Source organism: Amblyomma americanum, chromosome 10 (genome assembly GCF_052857255.1).
Source record: "Amblyomma americanum isolate KBUSLIRL-KWMA chromosome 10, ASM5285725v1, whole genome shotgun sequence".
NCBI classification, from domain to species: Eukaryota; Metazoa; Arthropoda; class Arachnida; order Ixodida; family Ixodidae; genus Amblyomma; species Amblyomma americanum.
Window position 1 is genome coordinate 3630716 of NC_135506.1, and position 22803 is coordinate 3653518.

Consider the following 22803-nt stretch of genomic DNA (forward strand, 5'->3'; position numbering starts at 1 on the left):
TGTTTCGTAGTGCTCATTCCAACAAACTTGCTGTGATGTTCATATTGGAGATGAATGAAGACCGATTGAAGCAGCCTTGCTGACGCATACAGAGGCTGCAGGAGCAAAAAGGGCATCGCAGAACTCCGTCTGAAACTGGCCATCGTCCAGACACTGCAGATGTGAGCACGTATAAAAGAATAGAATTGCCTTTATTTTCACTTTCATGGAATGGGAGTCAATGTATTGCGAGGGGATCGTGTCGAGGAGGAATCCGGAGCCAACTGTCGCGTCGCCACCGTTTCCCGGCGAGAAAAAAGCAAACAATAAAAAAATTGAGGTTTGGGGAAGGGGGAACTGAAGTGGGCCAAGCCCTGGCTGCGCACTGTCCTGGTAACGATCGAGAAATAAATGCTTGCCGCGTGGATGAGAACGGCGACCCTCTTTTCTCTCGACCGGCGCGTTTTGTTGTAGTATGGATTCAGACGAGCGGGCGCGCCACTTGGACGGCGGCCAACCGAGAAGCTGTTCCGCGCCCGCCTGGCGAGCGGCATCGCTCGGCGGCGACTGATGAAAGACGCCCGCGTAAACAAATGGGGCAGCTCATACGCTTGCCAAGAAACGGTTTCAAAGCGCCCCTCCCCACTCTTCCCCCCTCCGTCGCCGCCCCACTTCGACCGACCGATGAAAAGGAAAAGCGCGATGAAAATGCGTTTACAATGGCGCCGTGAATATCGGTGACTGACAAATCACGAGCGCTTCAGGCGCCGGCTTGTTGGTCGAGGGCGCCGTGTGAGGAAAAAAATATAACGGCTTTGAGCTGAAAGTCTTCGCACGCGGAGATGTGGACGCGATGGTATGGTGCAGTCGAAGCGCGCGGGCATGCTGCTACACTGGAGGCGCAACTGGTTCTAGAACACGGGCTCGTCGCGGATGAAGAATATGCGTACGTATATATGCGTGTATCGGTAGTGCAGTCGAGAAAGCCACGGAGTTCTTCGCATCGAGTCTGGTCTCGGCGACGTTATATATTACATGCCGCGTTTGGCACGAAACGATGCGCTTCGCTTTTATTGTAGACGCGGCGTCGGTTCAACGTTACAAACCTGTAACTTTATATTGGGCGCACCCATTCCCGGAGCCTATGAGGAAGGCTTTGCGGTTGATGTCGCGGTATTTGTACCGGTGCCCTGACAACAAGTGTCGATGGGACACGGTCGCTCCCATATGGCTCTCCACGTCCCAATGGGCACTGAAACTCTCTTGGATGTTCTGTGGATGTTTAGGACGTCCATGAGACGTCCACGAAAGTTCCAGTGCCCATTGGGGTGCTACCGTCTGCGTCGGTGCGAATAACTTTCAAAGCGTGATAACCTGCTTTAAGCTAAACGGTGGTATCTAAGCGTTTGGCAAGCGATACTGCCGCTACGCCTGCAGATGGCCTTACGTCTGTTCACCTGATGCTCATGTGAGCACAGGCTTGAACAGGGCCATCGTGTGGCGTCGCAGTTGGCTGCGACAGCGCCGCCTACACGTGGTTGGCGTCTACAAGCGCACACTCTTCGATTATAAACTACGCGCTGCTTGGCAATTTTTAGGCTGTTACGGCGGCCAAGTTTAACTTTGCCGCGTCGAACGCCTGCAGTCTGCACGTCACTGCGAAAAGCATGCAATTCCAACAGCCAACGCACGCAAAAAGCTGGTCGATGAGAACATTTGCTGGCAAAGGTGAGAGCAATTTTGTGAGCATGACATCGAATAAGGCCTGCGCCTCTTTGACCGGCATGGAACTCCGCTGCTGCGACGAATAAAACTAGCGGCGAAGCAGTATAAAGCACGTGCTGCAACTGGGCAACGGTAACAGGCGGAACCTTCTCTTCGCGCTCTAAGTATGGCAGGCGTTCTTTGGAGTGGTCACGTCGTCCATGAGAAAACAATGACGTCACGCAGCGCTTGCGTAAACGGTGAAAATTTCCCCACACTATTCGTGATTTCTGCTTGCAAATGAAATCTCGCAACTGGCCATGGCAAGTTTCATCCAGCTAAACGTTTTTACTTCGTTATTGGCGGCCGTGAGAGTAACAGCTATCGGTATTAGATTTAAAATCCGCCCTTTTGAGGTCTTAAGGCGGCTACACTGCTGCGTCCTTTTTGTCTTCGTTCGATCACTGTACTTTGCGTTGTCCAACAACGCAACACCACTCCTTTGACTCTTCAAAGGGAGTAAAATTTACTCTTCTTTGTGGGTGGCACTGCATGCTTTCCACACTGCAGCAGTAGTCGGGAATCATTCGACTCTTCAGACGGAGTAAAATTTACTCTGCTTTATGTGATACGCTGACCACCGTTCGCTCACACGAGTCGTTTGTTCTCTAAACGTGCGCTACCATATCACTGACGTGTCGTGCAGGTACGTGCCACTGCCACACACACACACCAAAAAAAGGCCAGCAGGTGTGTATGCACTGATGTAATGTTGTGGTGCGTAAGCCTTGCCACTGAAGCTATATGCCGAAGGCGTTGGGACGGAAGGAACTTTACTCCTTGAGACAGATGGCAGGAAGCGGAGTGGCGGAGCGCACGGTGCAGTATGGCCAGGACGTGACAGGTGCGACAAATGTGCCGTTCTAGTCGACTGTCTTGCAAACCGCTGCGGAGACCGGATTTTTACGCACTAGCAGGCAGCAGTCGGACCCCTGTGATAGCTGACGGCCTGTGGCACCACCCTCGACGACAGAAGTGGAAAATAAGGGGCCGACTGAGTGGACGAAGAGAAGCGTGCTTTTGACAGTGTTTGATAGCTATGCGTGTTTGTAACTATTCGGTAGTGGATAGCACCTCTTCTAATGCTCAGCAGCTCAAGTATTGCAAAGGCGAGTCAACAGCGCCTCACTCACTCCCGCTGATGCAGTAGGTTGTTTGAAGTTGAAGCACTAAGACAACGATGGCTTATTCAACGAACTTGTTAGCAGCTTATCAATGAAGTACGCCAAACAAGTGACGTGTTGCTGGGGGAATGGAGCTTACTCTCGGTACGCACCGTTTTCGCAGACATGAAACGGTTCAGATGATGCTGAGGACATTACACCTGCTGTTATTAGACACTCTCTCTTACAGGGACACTGAGGAGAAATTGAAGTTGACCTGTTTCGTTCAGCGTTGTAATCACAAGGAGACCACTGTTACCGAAAGTCGAGGTTTCGTAAATAAAATGCTTGCGTCGGCACCGATATTTTTGCGCAGATCCGAGAGTATACGCTACACCGTATTCATTACTTGAGAACGGTGGCCCTTTTCCGTAAGGACGTCACAAGTTTGAATCGACCGGCGGGAAGATTTTTCAGAGCAATTTTCTTGGCGATAAGTGCGCCTTTTGCTGCCGTACAGACGTCAGCATATCCAGAGAGAGCAAATGATACAGTCTTTTACTGAGAACGGTCATTGCTCCCCAGCGTCTCTTTTATGTTATGGGCATACGTAATTTGTTGCACCCAGTCTTGTCACGCACCCTTTCATACTGCAAGCAAAATAGGCCGGGTTAATAATGTATTCAGTCGAGCATTTCAAAGAAACTTCTGTTGTCAGCTCAGCGCCCTTCGACGACCTGCCTGAGTGCTTGAGCTCCGAGAAGAAAAAAATGCATGCTTCGCGGCTACATCGTCTGGGAGTACCACCACTAGGGGCCAACGCATTTCACACTGCATAGAAATAGTGGATGGCTCAGGCGGCGATCTGCACTTTTCGACGTTAGTTGCATACGGCTGCAGTGAGACTCCCGTATGTCCGCGAGTCCCCTGCTCAAGGGCCGTGTGGTAACTGCGCGCTGAGCTCACGGAAAAGCAAAAAAAAAAAACGCTCTAATGCGCTACCTCCTTCGAAAGTGACGGACAGTAAAAAGAGGAGAGTGAAATCAAAGCTGCCCAGAAAATCGCGTTATATTGTAGTCGTGATTCGACAGACCTCAAGGCTGCGGATTATTACCTGCCGAGTTGCACTGGAATGGCAAAAGAAAAGCTCCGACGCACTATGCGCACTTGTGTCATTGTGCGAAGTGAATACGAAAAGCAATCATGACTGTACTCCATCCATGGTTGCGACGAACCTACATCAAGACAATTTAGATAGCTAGGCGTTTGCGCTCGACCTTACGCACTCCCGCGCGTAATGGAGTACGGACACAAAGTTTCCAAGTCGAGATTCCTGAGTAGGCGTAAATGCCTTCCACAAAGTACTAACACCGAAAGTATCTTTAAAATACCCTAATTCGATTTTGAGGACAGTGCGCGGCGACTATAACTACAAAAGTATAGTGTCTCGGGACGTGGGCTTCAACGGGACAGGGTGTGACGTCTGCCAGGATCTATAGCGTTCGTCGAGATTTCTGACGTCAGAGATTTGCTGATTCATGGCGGCTTTTCTGAAACGTCAGGAACGCCTGAAAAAGTCGTCGCCATCTACGCTTGGCTGGGAACCCGGCGACATCGCGTACTTGATGCTCCTTGAGGTCGAAACAGAAATTGGTCATAAATGAAGATCCGTCGCCCGCTTGAGTTGTTGAGGTAGGTTCCATTACATTATTTAATCATGTAATTGTATATAATATTCAAGCAAAGAGCAACACGGGCGAAATTTGTGCCTGTGCTACTCGAAACAGAGTTTCTCTTCGAGGTGCTCCTAGTGCAGTAGAGCTACGCCGAGGAGAAAAAAAAAATAGCCACCGCCGACAGCGGTGTATGTTACGCTGTTCATTGCCAGCTGCTAGTGCGCAAAAAAGTCGCGTCATGTCGTGACCTCCAAAATTCACCGTTGTTCGTGACACACACACACACACACAACATATGTATGCATACAGTACGTAGAGTGACACGAAGGCGTCAGTGAGCAGGGTCGTTATTCGCACCAAGATAGAGAGATGTAGAGCAAGCAGCTCAAGTTCGTTATAGAAAAACAAGAAATGCTTTCGTGGCTCTGTCCGATGAGGTATGTACATGCTGATTGATGAGGGCACAGTCGTCGATGGCTGCTGCTGCCGCTGAGGCGTGGGTTGTCGATGACGATGGGTGTCTCCTCCGGGCGTCTCGGGCGCTCTCGCGGCGCCGCCTGGGGCCTCGGTGGGGAACCCGGAGGAGACAAGTGACGCCCCCACCGAGGCCCGTAGCCGGCGCTCGCGGGGCCCGAGACGCGCTGTGACGTCATGTCCTTGTGGGCATCTACGCCCCAATTTTCAGCACCACCGCGCACCCACACTGGGGCACTCTGCAAGGGGAAGAACAAGAGGCGGAGGCGACGCTGTAAGGCTGGCGTTTCGTTAGAAGCACGCGCTGAGTATTACCAGTTTCCACGGAGAAAAGAGACTCACACCGACGATCTTTGTCTGAATCGGACTGTTTCAAAATGCGTGAGGGGAGCCAAGGTCCACTCGAATGAGGACATTCGCTTACAGAAAAAAAGCGATATTGTTTTAATTCTTTAAAACTTGTACTGTTATTGAGTCACAAAAAATTGGCAGTGGCTTAACTTGGCTAACCCTGGAATTCAGCGAAAAACAAGGAAAGCATCCGAGGCTCGTCCATGACAGCTCCGCTACACGCTCGCGACAGCCGTTCTATATATACCCACACGACCACGTGGCTACGACGAGGTACCACATGGTCTTACGACACCCCCATCGAAAGTCATCACGTGGCTTCACAGCACCCCATCGGATGTTCTTAAGGTCAAAGGTCAACACAAAGGTCACCCAATGTCAAAGGTCAACTAAAGGTAAGGGGTCAACGGTTCGACACCATAACTCTACCACATTTGGTAATACATGGCTAACGTGGTTTGGCTGAAGGTCGTTCAAGGTCATTATCTGGCTTACGCGACGACTGCTTTGCCTAGCGTAGTGAAGCTTCTGGCTTCAAAAAGAGTCGATATCAATAAAGCTGTCTTCGCAAGAACTCTACAAAAAGTCATGGTGACCTCTCTAAACCTTTCCACGCATTAGCTTACCAAGAACTACTTGATAAATATGATGCGTGTGCAACGCACTGGAAATCTTTAAATTGGCCTCTACAAGAACAGTGCGTGATTGATCAAAATATCTGTAATTTCCATTACAGTGCGAAGAATATTAATACATCCGCTACTATTAACTTCTACAATTTACTGTCACCTTGAGAGTTATAGCAAGCTTTCCGCAACCTCTGTACAAACCTTATAACCACGCAAAAGTTCACTAAATACAACTCTGATAAATTTTGTATTTTTAAAGGGACAGTAAAATTATATTTACCAAGCTTAGAAAAAGCGCAGCAGTGATAGGTATTTTATCACTTGTCACCACAAAATTTTTCAAGCTGCCCTCACAAACTCGACCCCGTCCCGTCCACGTTACTTGAGCGCGCGCCCAATGAGAAGGCTCGCCCTGTCAGCGGGGTGCAGGGCGGCTAATAAAGTGCGCTGAGGACGGCCGAATCTGTTGCGAGCAGAAATTTTTAAAGATTGCTGGCATGTTATAGGGCCTACGCAGAGCTTTTACATTTGACACAAATACTTACGAAGACCACCTCCATAGATTTGGTGCATTAGAGTATCAAAATCGTTTCAGGGTCCCTTTAAATTTGGCGCTGTAAAAATTGTATGCAGTCAATCGAAATTTTATATTAAACACTCTCAAAAGAAGTATTTAACACTGTGTAGATTCTCTAGTCAATTACTGGGGAGCTATCTACGTATTTCTGCAATGGTTTAGTCGATGGACTTCTTATGAACATTTCACACGTGTAACTCTTCGGTGTTCCTGATGCACTTCTGCATGCTTTTCACAAGGATTTATTTTTTGAATTTATGCATTCACCTGTGGTTCCTAATGCGTTTCTGTGGATCGTTACCGATGACTCAAAGTGAGGTAACATCGCGAAATCGACCGTTTCGCTAATATGTCCTATCATGAGCAAGTAAGAGACCAAATATTTATTTTTCCGGCCAACCTCTCTGCCTTTCCCATCCCTAACCCCCCCCCCCTCTCTCTCTCTCTTGCCGCTCTGCATAGCTGACGAAACACTCGAGACCAGAGCAGCACTCTTGGTTTCGAGACCGGCCCATTGCGCCAACTCGACACCAGGAGTGCTTCGTCAGATGTACGGCGTCATGCGGGGCGCAAGGTTCGAAAAACGAGGGCGGAGTCTCTTCTGTTCACGGCAGTACATGTGGCCACAAACCAGTTGCTCGCCTTCACCAGGAGGGGGAGGCACAATCGAGGCTCAGACGAAACTTGCCACCCAGCCTTGGCCTTAGTGACAGGTCATTGGCGTCGTTTGTGGAAATCACTGAAAACGATTCGCACTGCCGACCGAGGCCCCCGTTTTCAACGAAGGAATTTATTTAATGGCTACATTTTTCCTTTTCACGCAAATGTTGCCTGTCCAGTTGGCGTCCAAACTGAACTTCTATGTCCTGCATAAGTGCACGCAGTGCAGCTTAAAGAAGCATCAAAGCTGTCATTTCTTGTAAGTGTTGGCTCACAATATCATCGTTTTATCTGGGACAACTACTCAGGTCATCACCTGTAATAAAGACGTTGCGAAGGTAGGCACGGCATCCCAAAGGAGATTGTTTTATTAAAGGGCAGCGCCAGGTCGGAGGAGTTCCTGCAGCGCGTGCGCACTGGCGTGCGGGACGCGGATCTCTACACAAGAATCGCCGTGAGGGCGCTAGATGGTGCCAAGTGGCAGTGAGCCGTAAAGTGGAAGGTGTAAAGTCACTGGAAATTTTCCAGTGACTAGCGAGGTGGGCCTGCTGCGCCGGAACCAATCAGCCGGTGCGTGCTGGCAGCGCGAATGTCTATCACAAAGCACTCGAGCCTTGCAGACTATTTTGACTCGCCTCTAAAAATTTCACACGCTAACTGTATCCAATATGAACGCAATCGTGTCGACTTCGGCGGAACCTTAGTCGCCGAGAACGCGACCGCCTTCGGAACTGCGACAGACGAGATCTTGACTAGAGAAGCAAGGGCGAGAACGCTTCGGAAGAGGAAACGCGGGTCAGCACGCATGCATTCCTGCATTGGGGTAGTCTACAGGAGTAGCACGGATTGCACCTCAACTTTTCCTGTTTTTTTTTTGCTGGTTTACGCATATCCCGGCCGCGTACTTCCCTGCCTCGAGTAAAACACCTAAGTACAAGGTATATATCGTATCATGCTTCTCCCAGAGGGCACTCAGTGTTAGCAGGACAAGTAATTTTGTGTGTTATGGTACAAATTCGAATAAACAGCGAGCACAGGAAGTCTGCAGTCACTGTGCATTTTGCCATCATATTTAAGGGACACTTGAGGACAACTCCATTTATAAACCTAGTCAACTCAAAGTCGTTACCCCCTTACCGGAAAGGACGGGTTTCGCCGTTTTGAAGTAAACGGCGGTGTATAGCGCAGCCTCCGGATCAACGAGAGAAAAAAAACGGTGTCGATGAACACACTTTAGTTGGGAAATCGGTCGGTGATAGCGGCACTCGTTTTCGGAGTTTTCTAGCTTATACAAGCTCCGTTTTCGGCGTCACTAGAACGCCGTGGCTAGTCTACCGATACAGGGCAACTTCGATTGGACCTCGAGGTCCTCCTCGGGGAACAGCCTCGAGTTTCAATCGAGTGGCGTAAAAAACTTTCAATTAAATTTTCTCAGCCATAAATGCGTCTTTTGCTGTCGGAGAAACGTCAACGCGCCCTGAGAAAGAGAGATAACCAATTTTTGTTTAGAATAATAATTGGATGGAGAGTGTCCGCTTAAGGATGCATATGAATATAGTGAAAAACTCATTCGAAAAAAAAAGCTTCACTGCTTGTCTCCAAAACCTGTCGATTTCAACTCTACTATTCTCCTTGTATGTATATGCAGCTGTACAACACCCGGAATGTGTCCTGCTGATGTTCAGCAGCAGTTGCAAGGTGTATTCTGCAGCATCGTATATTCGACAGAAAATTCAGAAAAGCACGATTCAACACAATTTCTGTTGATCCGATCCAAATTTTTTTCTTTTACGACTAGCACGTTTCATTTCTGTCTCTGAGAAAGGGAGATCACAAACGTCACCATTCGACTGCGTGGAATCGCAAGGTACGCATAATTTTGCAAACTGTTCGAATGGGGAGAACTGCGCTCTCTTCAGTGAAAGACTGCGATTAGCTGCGTTAGCCACTGCGACTTCGTGACCGGTGGCGCTTTGATTTAGTTCAGGGAGAAAGACTATATAGCTGACAAGCGTTTCGTCTCAGTGACGCCGAGATTGACACAGGAGCAACGGAGCGCAGACCAAGCGCGGTTTGCTTCACATATTTTTGCCTCAAATAATTCTCAGCATCTCAAGTACAAAAGAATGGAACCGCCATTCACTTCAAAACGGCGGCAACCCATTGTTTTCGGTAAAGACTTCACGAGCTCGAACCGACTGGCGGTAAATTCTTTAAATCTATTTTTTTTTTCGCCGATAAATGCGTCTTCTGCCGCCCGACAAACGTCAACATAGCCAGAAATAGTCAGATAATAAATATTTACTCGGGCTATTAATCGGATGAAATTGACCTCATTGCCCCTTTAAGAGTTGTGATGTTTTCATCGTTCCTTTAAAAAAAATGGGGTAGAAAGGATGTCTTCGCGAAACTATGAGACTTATCCCTCATATCTAGATGTGCAGCCGCCCAGGGCTAGTCACGCTATAATGAAATTAAGCACGAAAAATGCTTGTCATCCTTGCGGGAGCGGACTTGGGGGGGGGGGGGGGGGTTAGTTTTGCTATGTGGCAAGGTGCAGCCGTATACCAACACGGCGGGCGGTTAATCGTTATTATTCACATTTTAGTTACTGCAGATGTCAGGTCCATGCAGTGCAGTGAAGTCAGACAAAAGCAAACAACCACTGCAAAAATGATAAGTATAGAAAGAGCAGATCTCACGGGGCAACAGCAGGTTAATATGGGGCCCATCCTGCAATCGTACGTGGAAAAGAGTGAAAATCTGTTCTGGCGAATAGGAGTGGGCGGACATGTCTGTTTCGCAAACATCTGCTCGTACAGATTGATTCGAAATGCCTGGAACTGAAAAATACAACAGTGACGTCACAAAACGTTGTTGGGCGGGTCCACGTAAGTTCGAACAAAGGTGGCTGGCAGACCTGTTAAGTTTATTTGAAATCTTTATATATTGTTGCCTTATGACCGGAAAGAAGAGATTCGCAATTGGTTGCGCTTCAAGAAAACGCAGAACAATGAAAACTTCTGACGACAACAACAATAACACATTTCTGACATTTCTTCAACTTTGCCCACATATTCTCCTCAATATCAGCTTTCACAATTCTTAAACATATGTTGCATAATTTTGTTGTTCTAGTAGTTACGTCCCCTACAATGAGACCCGTGGGAAAGGCTGAGCACACCATACAGGTGTGAAGAATCTATCACATTTGTGAATCGCGCACGACTTTTCAATTTTGGTACGATATTGTCAGTAGTCCTTTATGTCCAGACGCGGCAAATCAGCCATGGGAGACGCCGTAGTGAAGGCCTCAGGATTAGTTTTGTCCGCCTCGGGTTCGTCGATGCGCATCGCACAGTACACGGACGTTTTTCACATTTCAGCTCCACAAAACGAGTGACGATTCGATGCAGATCGATGCGCAGCTTAGATTACACAAAAAAGAGGTTAAAGTTAAATCAACAAGAAACATATTTGGAATAATTTCCAGCGAAATGGATAAATTGAAAGAGTCATGGAGAACAAATTGTTTCTGGGCTGCAATCGTTTATTCGACTGATTCGACAACGCACGATTCCCTCAGTTCTGCGCACGTCGTTTCTCCCACAAGTCTATCCCCCACCACACCGTAAGCTAACGGCGCCAGAGGCGAGGGAATGGCGACAACTACAGACGAACACCTTTCCTAACCTACACAAGTACCACATCATCTTCCCCGACAGATATGACAGCATCTGCCCCTGGTGTGGCGGAATTCCAACAACATATCATGTAACATGGGGCTGCTCCGGTCCCAAGCCCCCCGAACTAGACAAACATCACTCCGAGGAACAGTGGGAGTCTGCCCTGCTCAGCTCTGACTTGGCGACGCAGCGAAAGCTGATATCCCAAGCAAGAGCAACTGCGGTGGACATTGGGGTCCTGAAATAAGGACTCCACCTAAAATCTGTATTTTCGCCTCTCTATCCTACCTTTTTGGAATAAATGTTTTCTACTACTACTACCACGCAGACCCGGCTGTGCGTGCCACGTACAATTGAGAAGATGCTTCTGTTGATGACCTCTTCTACGCGTGCCAAGATTGGATGCCATGGAAGGCGCGCGCTGTCATCCACTCTTTCCATTTTAACTCGCGGAGGGCAACAGCTTTTTCTTCGAGACAGTTTCTCCGATAAAACAGCCTCTGGCTGCTTGAATTGCAGTTTCAGGGCTTGCTCTCAGCCTTGCTTAGTATTGCTTGGTGCTTGACGTGTCTTCCAACTCCTTCGCACGCGTTTTTCCCGTTGCTGAGAATATCGATATTTGGTATTGGGACAATAGCTTTGTCACAGCTGCTCTCTCGTTCCATCACTCACATATGTGCCCTTGGCGTATGCCGGCAGGCAGTCGTCCACCCGTTCTCTCACTTTTCTTTCTTTACAGCCAAACAGGCGTGAGTGTAGTCGTGGCTCAGTCGTCGCTAACAATGACGAAACTGTTCGTAGATTTTCTTGCTGTGACCACACATGTAAATATTGATGCTTGTTTCTTTTGCCAGTGCATGGTATGCCTGAACCTTGTCAGGAAGCACGATAGTCCAGTTTTAGGCAAAACCGAAGTGAAATACAATGCTCGCACGCTGTGTGCATTGCTTTTCCACGTAGATAGCTTTACCTTGTGTGTTCCTAACGTGGTTGTGCACGATTCATCCTGCAACTGACTCCTGAAGATGATTAAAAAAAGTGTCAGCATCCAAAGCCTTTTTCACAAGGTCGCCTGACTCCCACGTCGCTAACAATATTTCTTCGTCTTCGGGGATATTAAGTTTCCCCAGTGCCAGAGACCTGCCTTTTAGACACTGATTGCATTCGTCTAAAAGGCACTGCGTCGATGACGGAATGCAAATGAATGCTGGGTGGATGTCACCAGCATTGATTCTGTGGCCAGTAACTTGAGCCTCAAGAGCGGCGAGACAACATTCATAGTCGACGCAAATGACACATACGCACACATCATGCTGGGAATAAAATTTTGCCCATCGCGATTGCAAGGCGTAGAATTTTGATAAGCCAGTGCCAGAGACAGGATGGCCATCTTTGTATATGTGGAAAGCCTCTCTGATTGCTCTTGTCACGAAACGCTTTGTTACCAATATTTTTTATCCATCGATCAGACGACATTCCAACTCGTCCTTGCGTATAGTACTCACGCAGATATGCACTCAGGGCTCACCTGGTGAAATTAGGATCCGGTCGGCACCGGACGCCGCGATTCTCTTTCGATTTCCTGGACTTGTTGATCAGATCTACATCGATGCTTCAGGAATATCCCATTTTTCGCTGCAGTGTTGAGAGTGAGAAGTTGACAGTGCCATAGGTGTCGCGTTGGTTTGCCGAAAGCTCTCGGTCCACTGCGTGCACCAGGAGCACCTTTCTTCGCCTGAATTTCGTGGTGCGTCACCTTGGCTGTACGCCCGGCGTAATACCTTGCAGCGAGGTTACCGCCTTGTGCACCTCGCTTTGTCGACGTAAGCAGGCCTGTCCCACTGCGCCTGGCGGTTTCAACGGGGACTCGTCAGTATAGCTGCAATGCTCCACGTCGATTTCATTCTTCAGGGGACAAAAATGTCATCACTCAACTGCGCGTTCCGAGAAGATGTTTCGTTGCAAACGTATAGCGAAGGCTCGAGTAGGAAAAGTAATCCAGGGTTTGACGGAACGCCGTCTGGTCAGGTAGCGGCATGGCTGAACGAGTCTCGGGTCACTGACCAACTGTCAGAAAACAGCGTTTCAGAATCCCTACGGGTTCTTTGCTCACAATGAAGAACCGGCCAAGTTTGAGAAGTCGAGGTAATGATTTTGCGTAAGCCGGATGAAGATTCCCCTTTGTTGTGTTGGTAGTGTTCGGCGTTCACTGTATAATAATTGATTCCAGGTGCAGCCTTGCTGAGAAGCTTCTTTCGATGGCAACGATTTCCACGTCATCCCAAGCGATTTCATGTCCTGCTTTTTGCGCGTGTTCAGCCACAGCGTGTGAAGCGGTCCGGTTCCTGGCGACACCACTGCGGTGCTCCTTTAGGCGCCTTGGCAAATTCCCCGTCTCACCGATGTAGACGGAGTCGCAATCATCACAAGGTATCTTATATACGATACCCGGAAACTTCGAACGGGGCAAAGCATCGGTCACGTCGACAATTGGTTCTGTTTCATCGACAGGGACAAGTAAAACGCTTCCTGTATCACCTGAACAGTATAGAGGCCGCTATACTGTAGAAGAAGAAGACAACGGAAGCATTCGATTTCTGAATGCCCTCGTAACACGCTCGCCCTGCCGCCTGAAGTTTAGCGTGTACAAGAAGCCCACCCACACAGACAGGTACCTTGATTTCAAATAGGTGCACCCATTAGCTCACAAAAGCTCGGTCGTGGCGTCACTTGTGAACCGGGCAGTCCGCACGTGTTCCGATGAGCACACCTTCAATCAGGAACTTGGAGTAATGAGTTGCAAAAGAAAGGATACCCGAAAATTTTTATTGAAAGGGTGTCCAGAGGTCAGATCGACAAGCATTCGCAGCCGGAACCCACACAAAATGCAACGTCTTCATCTGGACCAGAACGGACGCCCATTCCATACATCCCAGGCATAAGCGAACCTTGGCACGGATATTCAAGAAGCACAATGTGCATGTTGCCCACGTGCCGACCAGCAAATTGCGCGATGCTGTTAATGTGAAAAATGCTTTGCCCCGTTCGAAGTTCCCGGGTATCGTATATAAGATGCCTTGTGATGATTGCGACTGCGCCTACATCGGTGAGACGGGAAATTTGCCATGGCGGCTAAAAGAGCACCGCAATGATGTCACCAGGAACCGGACCGCGTCAAACGCTATGGCAGAACACGCGCAAAAAGCAGGACATGAAATCGCTTAGGATGACGTGGAAACCGTTGCTACCGCAAGAAGGCTCTCTGCACGGCTTCACCTGGAATCACTGATCATGCAGTTAGCGCTGAACACTATCAACAGGACAAAGGGGAATCTTCACGGGGCTTACGCAAAATCATCACGTCGACTTGTCAAAGCTTCTTAAGCTGCTTCTTACTCGGCCGGTTCATCACTGTGAACAAGGATCACGTCGGGGTTCCGAAACGTCAACTGTCTTTTTACAATTGGTCAGTGACCCAATACTCGTTCAATCAGTAGCAAAAGTAGTCCGTCTCAATGACTCACAGACCTTTCAGATATTTGATGTTGCCTCTGTCTGCTTGACGAAGATTGCTCTCAAGCCCTGCCGTAATGGAGATGTCATCTGGCTCCAATCACTGTGCTGGGCCGCGTAACGGTGCGGCCGTCATGCTCAACTTCGAGCACAAAACGCCTCGTCTCCGGTGGTTCTACGACGTGCCGAGCACCGCGGTGGCGTTCATAACTATCGCGAGGCCCTGTCTGGACACAAAAGATCGGTTTCCTCTACCCTGCGTGCGTATAGGTACCTAAGGACGCGAAAACCAACTCTCGCCCCGTCCGGGGTGCGCGTGTGCCTGCTCGGCAGAGCCGCGCTCATGGCCGCTACGGAGACCAAATCGGTGACGCCGACATCTTTGCCCTACTCCGGGCCTGTCCTAGGAAGCTGAGATCCAATTCTGCCTGCGTTAGCGGGCAACAAGTCTGATTTACATCATTTGCCAATCTTTCCGCAAATTTCTAACTACTAAATGCAACATGTTCATAATTGTGATAAGTATCAAAAATGCTTTTACTGTCATCAGAATAGTTTCTATTATTTTGTCTTTTCTTGAAGTTAGCCCGATCATGACTCTTTATTGAAAAGTCTTATAGATATGAACTTCAGCAGTTTGATAGATCAGCTTACATAGAACATAACGCATAATAACTGCCGCTCTGCTACAAGCTGTTTCAGATGAAGACCTGCCAAATGGACAGAAAAGCGTTCCGTCGGCGGAATTCGACAAGTCTTATGAAAAAAATCCATACATTGCAGGCAGACAAAAATAACTGAGCAGAAATAAAAACACATATTTGCTCAAACAAATTTCACGTACCAACTTTAATATATTTTACCTAATTCATAACCAAAGTTCGTCTAAACAGCAGCGCACGTACGGACGGAACTCCAGCTCTTCCTCAATAGACACCTTTAGCACACCGTGTTACCGTTACCGGAGTTACCGCAGTACTGGGAGACCCCACCGCCGGCAACCACGCGCCGATTGGTCCCAATGCTGTAGGCGCGAGCGCAGCTGCCGGGCACCTGGCGCCATCTGGCGGCGTCAATGTGATTTGCGCATGCGCATTGGCTGCGCGCCGGCTCACGCTGATTGGTCCCGATGCTGCTGGCGCGCGTGCAGGAAGGATGGATAAGGCTGAACCCTTTAAATCCGGTGGGGGTGCAAGCCACCTATAGCCATGACTCGTGAAATTTTACTCTTGTCTTGACTTTAGCCACCAGATAACCTTCGCTTGGTTACTTCTACCCGCTTAAAATCTACTTTTCCTTCACTGTCCTCAAACCCCAATGCTTTGGATAAATCAACCCCGCTGCTTTCAACTGTAAGGTGCAGCCCTTTACAGAAATTTATCAAGTGTTCAGCCGTTTCTTCCTCCTCTCCGTACGCACAACGTGTCTATCTCGTGGTACCTGACTCTATATGTATTAGTCCGCAAAACTCCCGTCCTGGCCTCAAACAAAGAGCTTCCCCTACAATTAGATATTTTCAGTTGCCAGGTGCCTCGCGCCATCTGGCGGCGTCAAGGTTATTTGCGCATGCGCATTGGCTGCGCGCGGGCTCGCGCCGATTGGTCCCGAGACTGCAGGCGCGTGCGCAGCTGCCGGGCACCTGGCGCCATCTGGCGGCGGTGGGCGTGCTCCCGGTACTCCTGTAGCGGTAACGGAAACAAAGTATGCTAAAGGTGTCTATTAATAATTTCCGGTGATTCGAAAAAATATTTTGCGCCTTCAGTCATCAGGCAAGAAGATACAAAATTTGCAAATAACTCCAAGAGGTCGGCGGCCCCTTTGTTGGATCTTGGCAAAGGCGCAAACGAGTCCTACCTGGCTACGAGTGGGGCGGTTCTCTGTGGGGGCTCTCCTCTTCCTGCGCGGTGAGCAGGGGCGTCCTCTCGGCGCGCACGGGCGAGCACATCACGTCCACCGTGTGCACGCACAGTGCGCCCAGGCTGGGCGTGGTCGCGGTGCCCGTCGAGGCCGTGGTCCGCTCCTCGGGCTTCTTCAGGATGGACTTGGCGGCGCCGCCGCGGGCAGCCGTCGGAGGCTGCTCCGGCCGCGCGCCGCCGCCGGGGGTGTCCCCCGCGCCGCCGCCGCCGCCGTACTTTCCGCCCGACTGGCCGCCGAATAGAGTCAGCACTGCGAGGTGACACACGCCAGTTGACCCATCCGTGGTCCGATAAATGTCTCGTGGCGTCGCGAGTGACGTCAGACCATACAGAAAGAAAAGGATTTAGGAGCGGCCCTTTTGAAACCAGACGAGTCGCCACTGCGAGTGCGCAGAACACCATGACAGCGCCAGATGGAGCCACATGCCCGTCACCTGCGTGCGCGCCTGCCGCGTCGGGCGCAATCAGTGGTTACGTGTCACTGTGTCAGTGGTGCCCGCGGAAGCAGATCTCGGTAGCGGATCGCGGATCACGCTATGCTATAATTCTAATATCGCGCGTCGCGCCGGGACGGCGGCAACCGACAGACGAGCCGATGATGCGGACGGCGCCGCTGCGCCCAATGTTACTATCGGCTGCGCCATTGGCCAAAGTAGTCCTTGCGAATACACGTGACTTCCGGCACACCTTCTGTCATGCAACTCGGATAGCGAGGACCTCTCCTAAGCTCCCCTTCCTCTGCGGTTCGGTTGGGACCAATCAGTGATTGAGATTCGGGCCAATAAACGTGGCGCGTTATCACGACGTCGCGCGCGGCGTCACTGCATTCTGCGTGACGCGTTGCACTTGGTATGCGTTACGACACCGGCGCTGCATAAACGGGAAACTTGCCCTTAACAGCTGTTGCTGCAAAACGCATCCAAGGGGGACAGGAAGTTTGATGGAGAGATTAGATTACGAGATTTAGTGGGTACTGGGGGGGGGGGGGGGGGTTGTCGCGAACGGTACATGACAGGGTTGAAATGGAGATCGACGGGATAGGCCATTGTTCGGCAATAAAAGGTAGTTACCGGGCTCAGCTAATTCTGATTAGTGGCACCTGCTCGATGGTACGGTCCATTTAACTGGCAACTATTAGTGCGTTCGGGCTATCGCGCAGACGCACGCTAGGCATAACGACGCCACGGTCCTCAGACCAAGCGGGCGGGACGTACGTTGGTACAAGGGGCTGTGGGTGAACGCACTCCCTGGGCAGCAAGCGTGGTAGCGCGGTTGAGTGTTCTCTTTCCCCTCTTCCATCCCTCGCGGCGTGGCTCGGGGATGCGTTTTCCGCGTATCCTCGAGAACGAAAAGATGCGTAGCTTCTAGAATAGTAATTCAGCGCTACTTGTATCAGAAGAGCACGCATACTTCGTCCGAAGCAACTAGCGTTGAATTACTATTAAACTACGCATCACCAAATAGCCCCACAACGTGGGTTATTGGCATCCATCCTTTGACACTCTCCTGAGCTAAGGAGAGGCAGAGGTGCTGAAAAACGAAAGGTTGTGGTCACACTTTACTTACATAAGGTTTCGCGCAAGCTTAAGAGAATCGCCCAGGAGACTTACGAAAGGTTTTTTTTTTTCAGCTCCACAAAACTAATGAAATTGTGTAAGTCGAGGCCTCTCCCGGAGGCCTGCGTGCCATGCCGGAGAGGGCAGACAGGGGGCCCGGTTGAAAGAGTAAAGTTATTCCGAACTGAACCATTTGTTACATGTGACCAGGGTGTTGTGTACGAGATGAAGTTTATCTGTGGACACATATACATGGGCTAGACCGGCCGATGTCTTAATGAAAGGTCGTATGAGCATAATTGCAATGTAAGTCATCCCTGCCTTTCCCTCCTCCTCTTTATCTATCTAAGTTAGACCACATCAAGCTTTCTGACGAACCATTGCCACGATTGCGAGCACAAACCTGCCTGCACACTCGATTTTCCCGGTTGCAAAATCCTGGCAAAAACCAGTATAAAATAACAATGGAGATTTTCAAGTAGCTCATGCGGGGATTTCATGCGTCAGCACCTAGTCTATGCTTAAAAAAAAAAAAGAGTTGGGCATTCCTGGATGTGCGAAGGTAAACTGTGATTAAGGTTGCTGGGGGTCCGTATCTTATCCGAACTGCTTGTGTTTGTTGTTTGGCCGTACCATAATTATTCTGACACGCTCCCGAATAAACTTTCGTTGTAAGTTCAGCGTTTGTCCTCTGCTTCCGGTCTGTGTTTTTCCGAGTGCGCTGCTCCTTAATTAAAATAACACTACAGTTGTTAGAGTATTGACCTCGACGATAGGGTAGTTGTGAACGTCTCCTCAGGAAGGGTAGTTTGTCACACTTTTAAAGCAGTTTGCACATGACACCACGAGCTCTATTACGGTGCAATATCTATAGCGTAACTGCAGGTTGGTGACTGCGATGAACGGTTTTTTGCGCCGTGACCCTTCTCGTCTGCCAAAACCGCTGCATTGATGGCGTCCGTACCAGAACAGTGTAACTGTCGCAGCAGGGTTGGTGCTGAATGCTTAATTACAATAAGTCTAAACGCGACATAGTACTAGACGACTAACACAAGCTCCTCGCACTTGCAGACGAACACAATCGAAGCGCTCGTATTCGTCGTCTGCTACAGTGTGTTATGTCGCCTTGTTCTAACTTTACAAGAGCGAGTTGACAGGCTAATAGGTTCTGCATGGTGAACATACAGCGCAATGCAAAAGGACAGAAACAGCGCTCGTTGTGGGTGTCCTTCTTTCTGCCCTTTTGTCGTGCCTTGAGCCGTACGCGGTTTGCAATGCGGCCATTTTGTGCAGCCGCTTTCTGCGTAACAGGCGTTGCATAAGCTATCGCGACGCTGCCGTGTAACTGCACCTTGTGCAAATTGAGTAATAGCAGCAGCGCCCGCGTACCTTTAGCGAAAGGTGACGCCCGGTGCGCTGAAGACGGGGCTAGTACGTGCGGCTCTGGCCGCGGCAGCTCGATGGTGTCCGGTCGAAGCGCCCGTGTGGCGTCCACGGGGTCGAAGCGGGCCTTGGTGCGCACGCCCTGCAAGAACCGCGGCCGGACCAGCGGCACTTGCGGCTGCAGCGGCTGCGGCAGTTGCTGTCCGGTAGTCGCTTCTTGGCTCAGGTCCGCCTGCGAGGCGAACGGCTGCGTGGCGCAGGACAGGTACGTGTCCGAGCTCTCCACGCTGCCGACGTCCCAGCGGTTGATGGTCTTGAGCTCGATGTTGGCCCGGAAGTCGCCCTCGAGGAACTCCTTGAGCTCCTGCGCGCGCGCCACACCACAGGTGCTTGCTCTCGGACGGGGGCGGCCTTCGGACAAAGCCGGAGAAAGCAGCGAGAGAAAAAGAGGGCCGGGGGGCGAGGAGGCCGAACCGGCCAGCAGCGGTTGGGAACGAGCGCCGGAGGCTGCTGGCGGCGGTTCGGCGACAGAGAGAGCAGCGGAGAGTGTGTTTAGCAGAGAGAGAGGCTGCAGTTAGTGCACCAAGGGGCGTGTGCGTGCACGGCGTGTGTGTGCGTGTGTGTACGCTACCTGGCCCGGTCTCGGTGGCGGAAGGTCGAGGTCCTTAGCGCGGGGCGCTACGCGCTCGAGCCACCTGCAAGGCAAGCCCGCAGCCCCCGGCGCTCGTCCCCGATGCCCCCGAGCCGAGACTCACGGGCGAGGCCGCCAGCGTCTGGCCCGCCGCCTGGCGGCTGCCGCTGAGCGAGTTGAGCGGTTCCGGCAGCAGCAAGGGGTCGGCGCCCCGGGCCCCCGGCGCCGAACAGCCGCCGCTGCTCGCCAGCGTGTGCTCGTAGTTCCGGAAGCAGCCGGCGTTGAGGCGCCCCGATGACTCCTCGCCGATGCTGACCGCGTCGCCCTGCGCAGGCAGCGCCATCGGCGGGCCTCGAGCGCGGGCAGCGGCCAAACGGCGCAGTTGTAAGCACCACCGCACGGCTGCGAACTGGTTACTTTAGACGGCGACCGTCCGGTCGGGACTTGCGGCCGCGACGACAATATGGCTGGAATGGTGCCGATCTAAGCAGCTGCGGACTACACCGCTGAACATTCCGAAATTTGAAGAAAAAAGAAAGCCTAATCTTGGACATGCAGTTCGGCATGCGAGTACTTACAACGGTGCCAGAGAGGAGGCGTACCTGTGCGGCTCCGTGGGCCGTGTCCACGAGCACGTCGACCAGGTCCATGCTCTTGGCGAAGGCGTCGCGCAGGTTGACGTGGTGGAACGAGACGATGCTGCCTTCGCGCCGGGCGCGCTCCAGGGCCTCCTTTCGCTTGAGCGCCTTCTCGCGACGCATCTGGTTCTTGTAGAACTCGGCGAAGTTGTTGACGATGATGGGGATGGGCAGCGCAATGACGAGCACGCCGCAGATGCAGCAGACGCTACCGACAATCTTGCCCAGAGGCGTGGTCGGACAGATATCCCCGTAGCCGACCGTGGTCATGGTGATACTTGCCCACCAGAAGGTCTCCGGGATGCTGGTGAACTTGGTGTCCGCCACCTCCTTCTCGGCAAAGTAGGCTAGGCTGGAGAAGATCATGATGCCGATGGCCAGGAACAGCATGAGCAGCCCGAGCTCCTTGTAGCTGTTGCGCAGCGTGAAGCCCAGGCTCTGCAGCCCCGTCGAGTGCCGAGCCAGCTTGAGGATCCGCAGGATACGCATGATGCGAAAGATCTGCACCACGCGCCGCACGTCCTGGAACTGGTCCTGCTTCTTGCTGCTCGTCTCGGTGAGGAAGAGCGAGATGAAGTACGGCAGGATGGCCAGCAGGTCGATGACGTTGAGGACGCCCTTGAAGAACTTCCACTTGTTGGGCGACGACAGGAACCGCAGCAGGTACTCGAGCGTGAACCAGGTGATGCAGACGGCCTCGACCAGCGCCAGCTTGGGGTTGTCCACCACCTCGCCCTTGTGGTCGCGTTCTTGCAGCTCGGGCAGCGTGTTGAGCGTCAGCGCGATCGTCGACAGGATGATGAAGAGGATCGACAGCACTGCCACCACCTGTGGGTCGACACGTACCACCCCGTTTCGTTCTTCTCCTGCCCCCACGCCCTGGCCGCAGCGCCCGTGGCGCCTGCTGCATCGGCGACGCGCGGCCTCTCGCGCTGCCCATCCCCAGAGCATTGCTTTAACATCGAGAGCTGCGCGCGAGAGGAAGAAGAACGAAAAAAAGAAGAACCAAGGAAGAGAAGACAAGACAAAAAGAAGCAGATGAAAGCGATAGCGAAAGGTGGCGAAGACACAGCCATGGCTCACCCGGGCGGCCAGCGAAGAGGTGGGCTTCTCGAGCAGGTCCCAGAGGAACTTCTGCAGCTGGGCGCGGCGGCCCTCGCCGAAGTACTCTTCGTCCCTCTGCCTCAGGGACTCGGCCTCCTTGCGCATCTCCTCGTGGACGTGCTCCTTCCGCTGGTGGTAGCGGTGCTGGCAGCACGACTCCAGGTACAGCTCGTCGATGCCCCAGTACTCGAGGTCGTCGCTGAAGGCCATCACGCACATCTCCTCCACCAGGTGCAGCTTGCCCGTGCGGAAGAAGTTGAGCACGGCGCCGAACGAGCGCGGGTGCCGGTCGAAGAAGTACTCGTTGTCCGCCAGCGAGTAGTCGTCGCACAGCTCGGCCAGGGCCTCGTGGGTGTTGCACTCGCGCAGCCGGCCCAGCCGCGTGTGGGGAAGCCGCTCCAGCGTGCGCCACAGCACCTCGTGGCGCACGCCGCCCACGTTGATGACCACGCGCCGGTTCAGCGCCTTGCTGCGCATGATCATGAACGGCTCCGGCGGCAGCGACGACAGCGACCGGGCGCGCTGCATCGCGGCTCAGCAGGCACCGCCGCCGCCGCTCGCCCGGCCGATCGTCCGCCTGCGCGATGTAGTACTGCGATTACACTGCGTGCGGGCCCACCCTGGCTGCGCTGGCCGTGGTCCCGCCGGTGGCGCGTGCTTGTTTCTCCTTCTGCTTTGATTTTATTAACTTATTTTCCGTCGACGAAAAGTACGAATTAAAGAACACGTCCCCCATGCTCTTTTGTTCCGGTGACTGTTGGCTGACGTCATATATTACAGTGAGATGTATTATTAATTGAATATCAGTTTACTAGCTTTCTATAGTTAACGCTTCTTTACTGTTTTACGACGTCCGCCATTGGTGACAATGCTACGTTGAAGAGAACACCTTTTTAACTTAAAAAAACCCTGTCTTTATATATTACTGACGGTCTTCGCTGAAACACTGCATACCACTCAGCGAAGTGACTTTTATATTTTTTTGGCACCGAGAGAAATGTGAGGCTCCCCCTCGAGTAAACATCGTCGGCGTATGTCGCAAGACAGAACTCGTATCAGCCATGCAATGAAAGCCATGTTGTGACCATGTTATGCACGTGGGCCCCGAGGAGACCATTCCTATGAGGGAGGGAGTGTACAACGCTCGTTGTCATTCCGCCTCG

The 22803-nt window shown here is 51.6% G+C and overlaps 1 protein-coding gene across 5 annotated transcripts in view; it reads right to left on the reverse strand.

Annotated features, from left to right (window-relative positions):
• Positions 1-4853: 4853 nt before the first annotated feature.
• The window catches only part of Shab (potassium voltage-gated channel shaker cognate b), a 56401-nt gene continuing 38451 nt past the window's right edge, over positions 4854-22803 (reverse strand). For 3 of the 5 annotated variants that reach the window (XM_077640047.1, XM_077640048.1, XM_077640046.1), the window contains 5 exons: positions 20501-22217; positions 20023-20223; positions 19274-19631; positions 16267-16578; positions 4854-5235 (listed from right to left, as the gene is read on the reverse strand). In XM_077640047.1, the coding sequence (XP_077496173.1) occupies positions 16271-16578; positions 19274-19631; positions 20023-20223; positions 20501-22168 (2535 nt within the window). In that variant the 5' untranslated portion in view covers positions 22169-22217 and the 3' untranslated portion in view covers positions 4854-5235; positions 16267-16270. Of the gene's footprint in view, positions 5236-16266; positions 16579-19273; positions 19632-19898; positions 20224-20500; positions 22218-22803 lie in introns of those variants that run through there. The other 2 variants (XM_077640049.1, XM_077640050.1) reach the window with 2 other exon arrangements.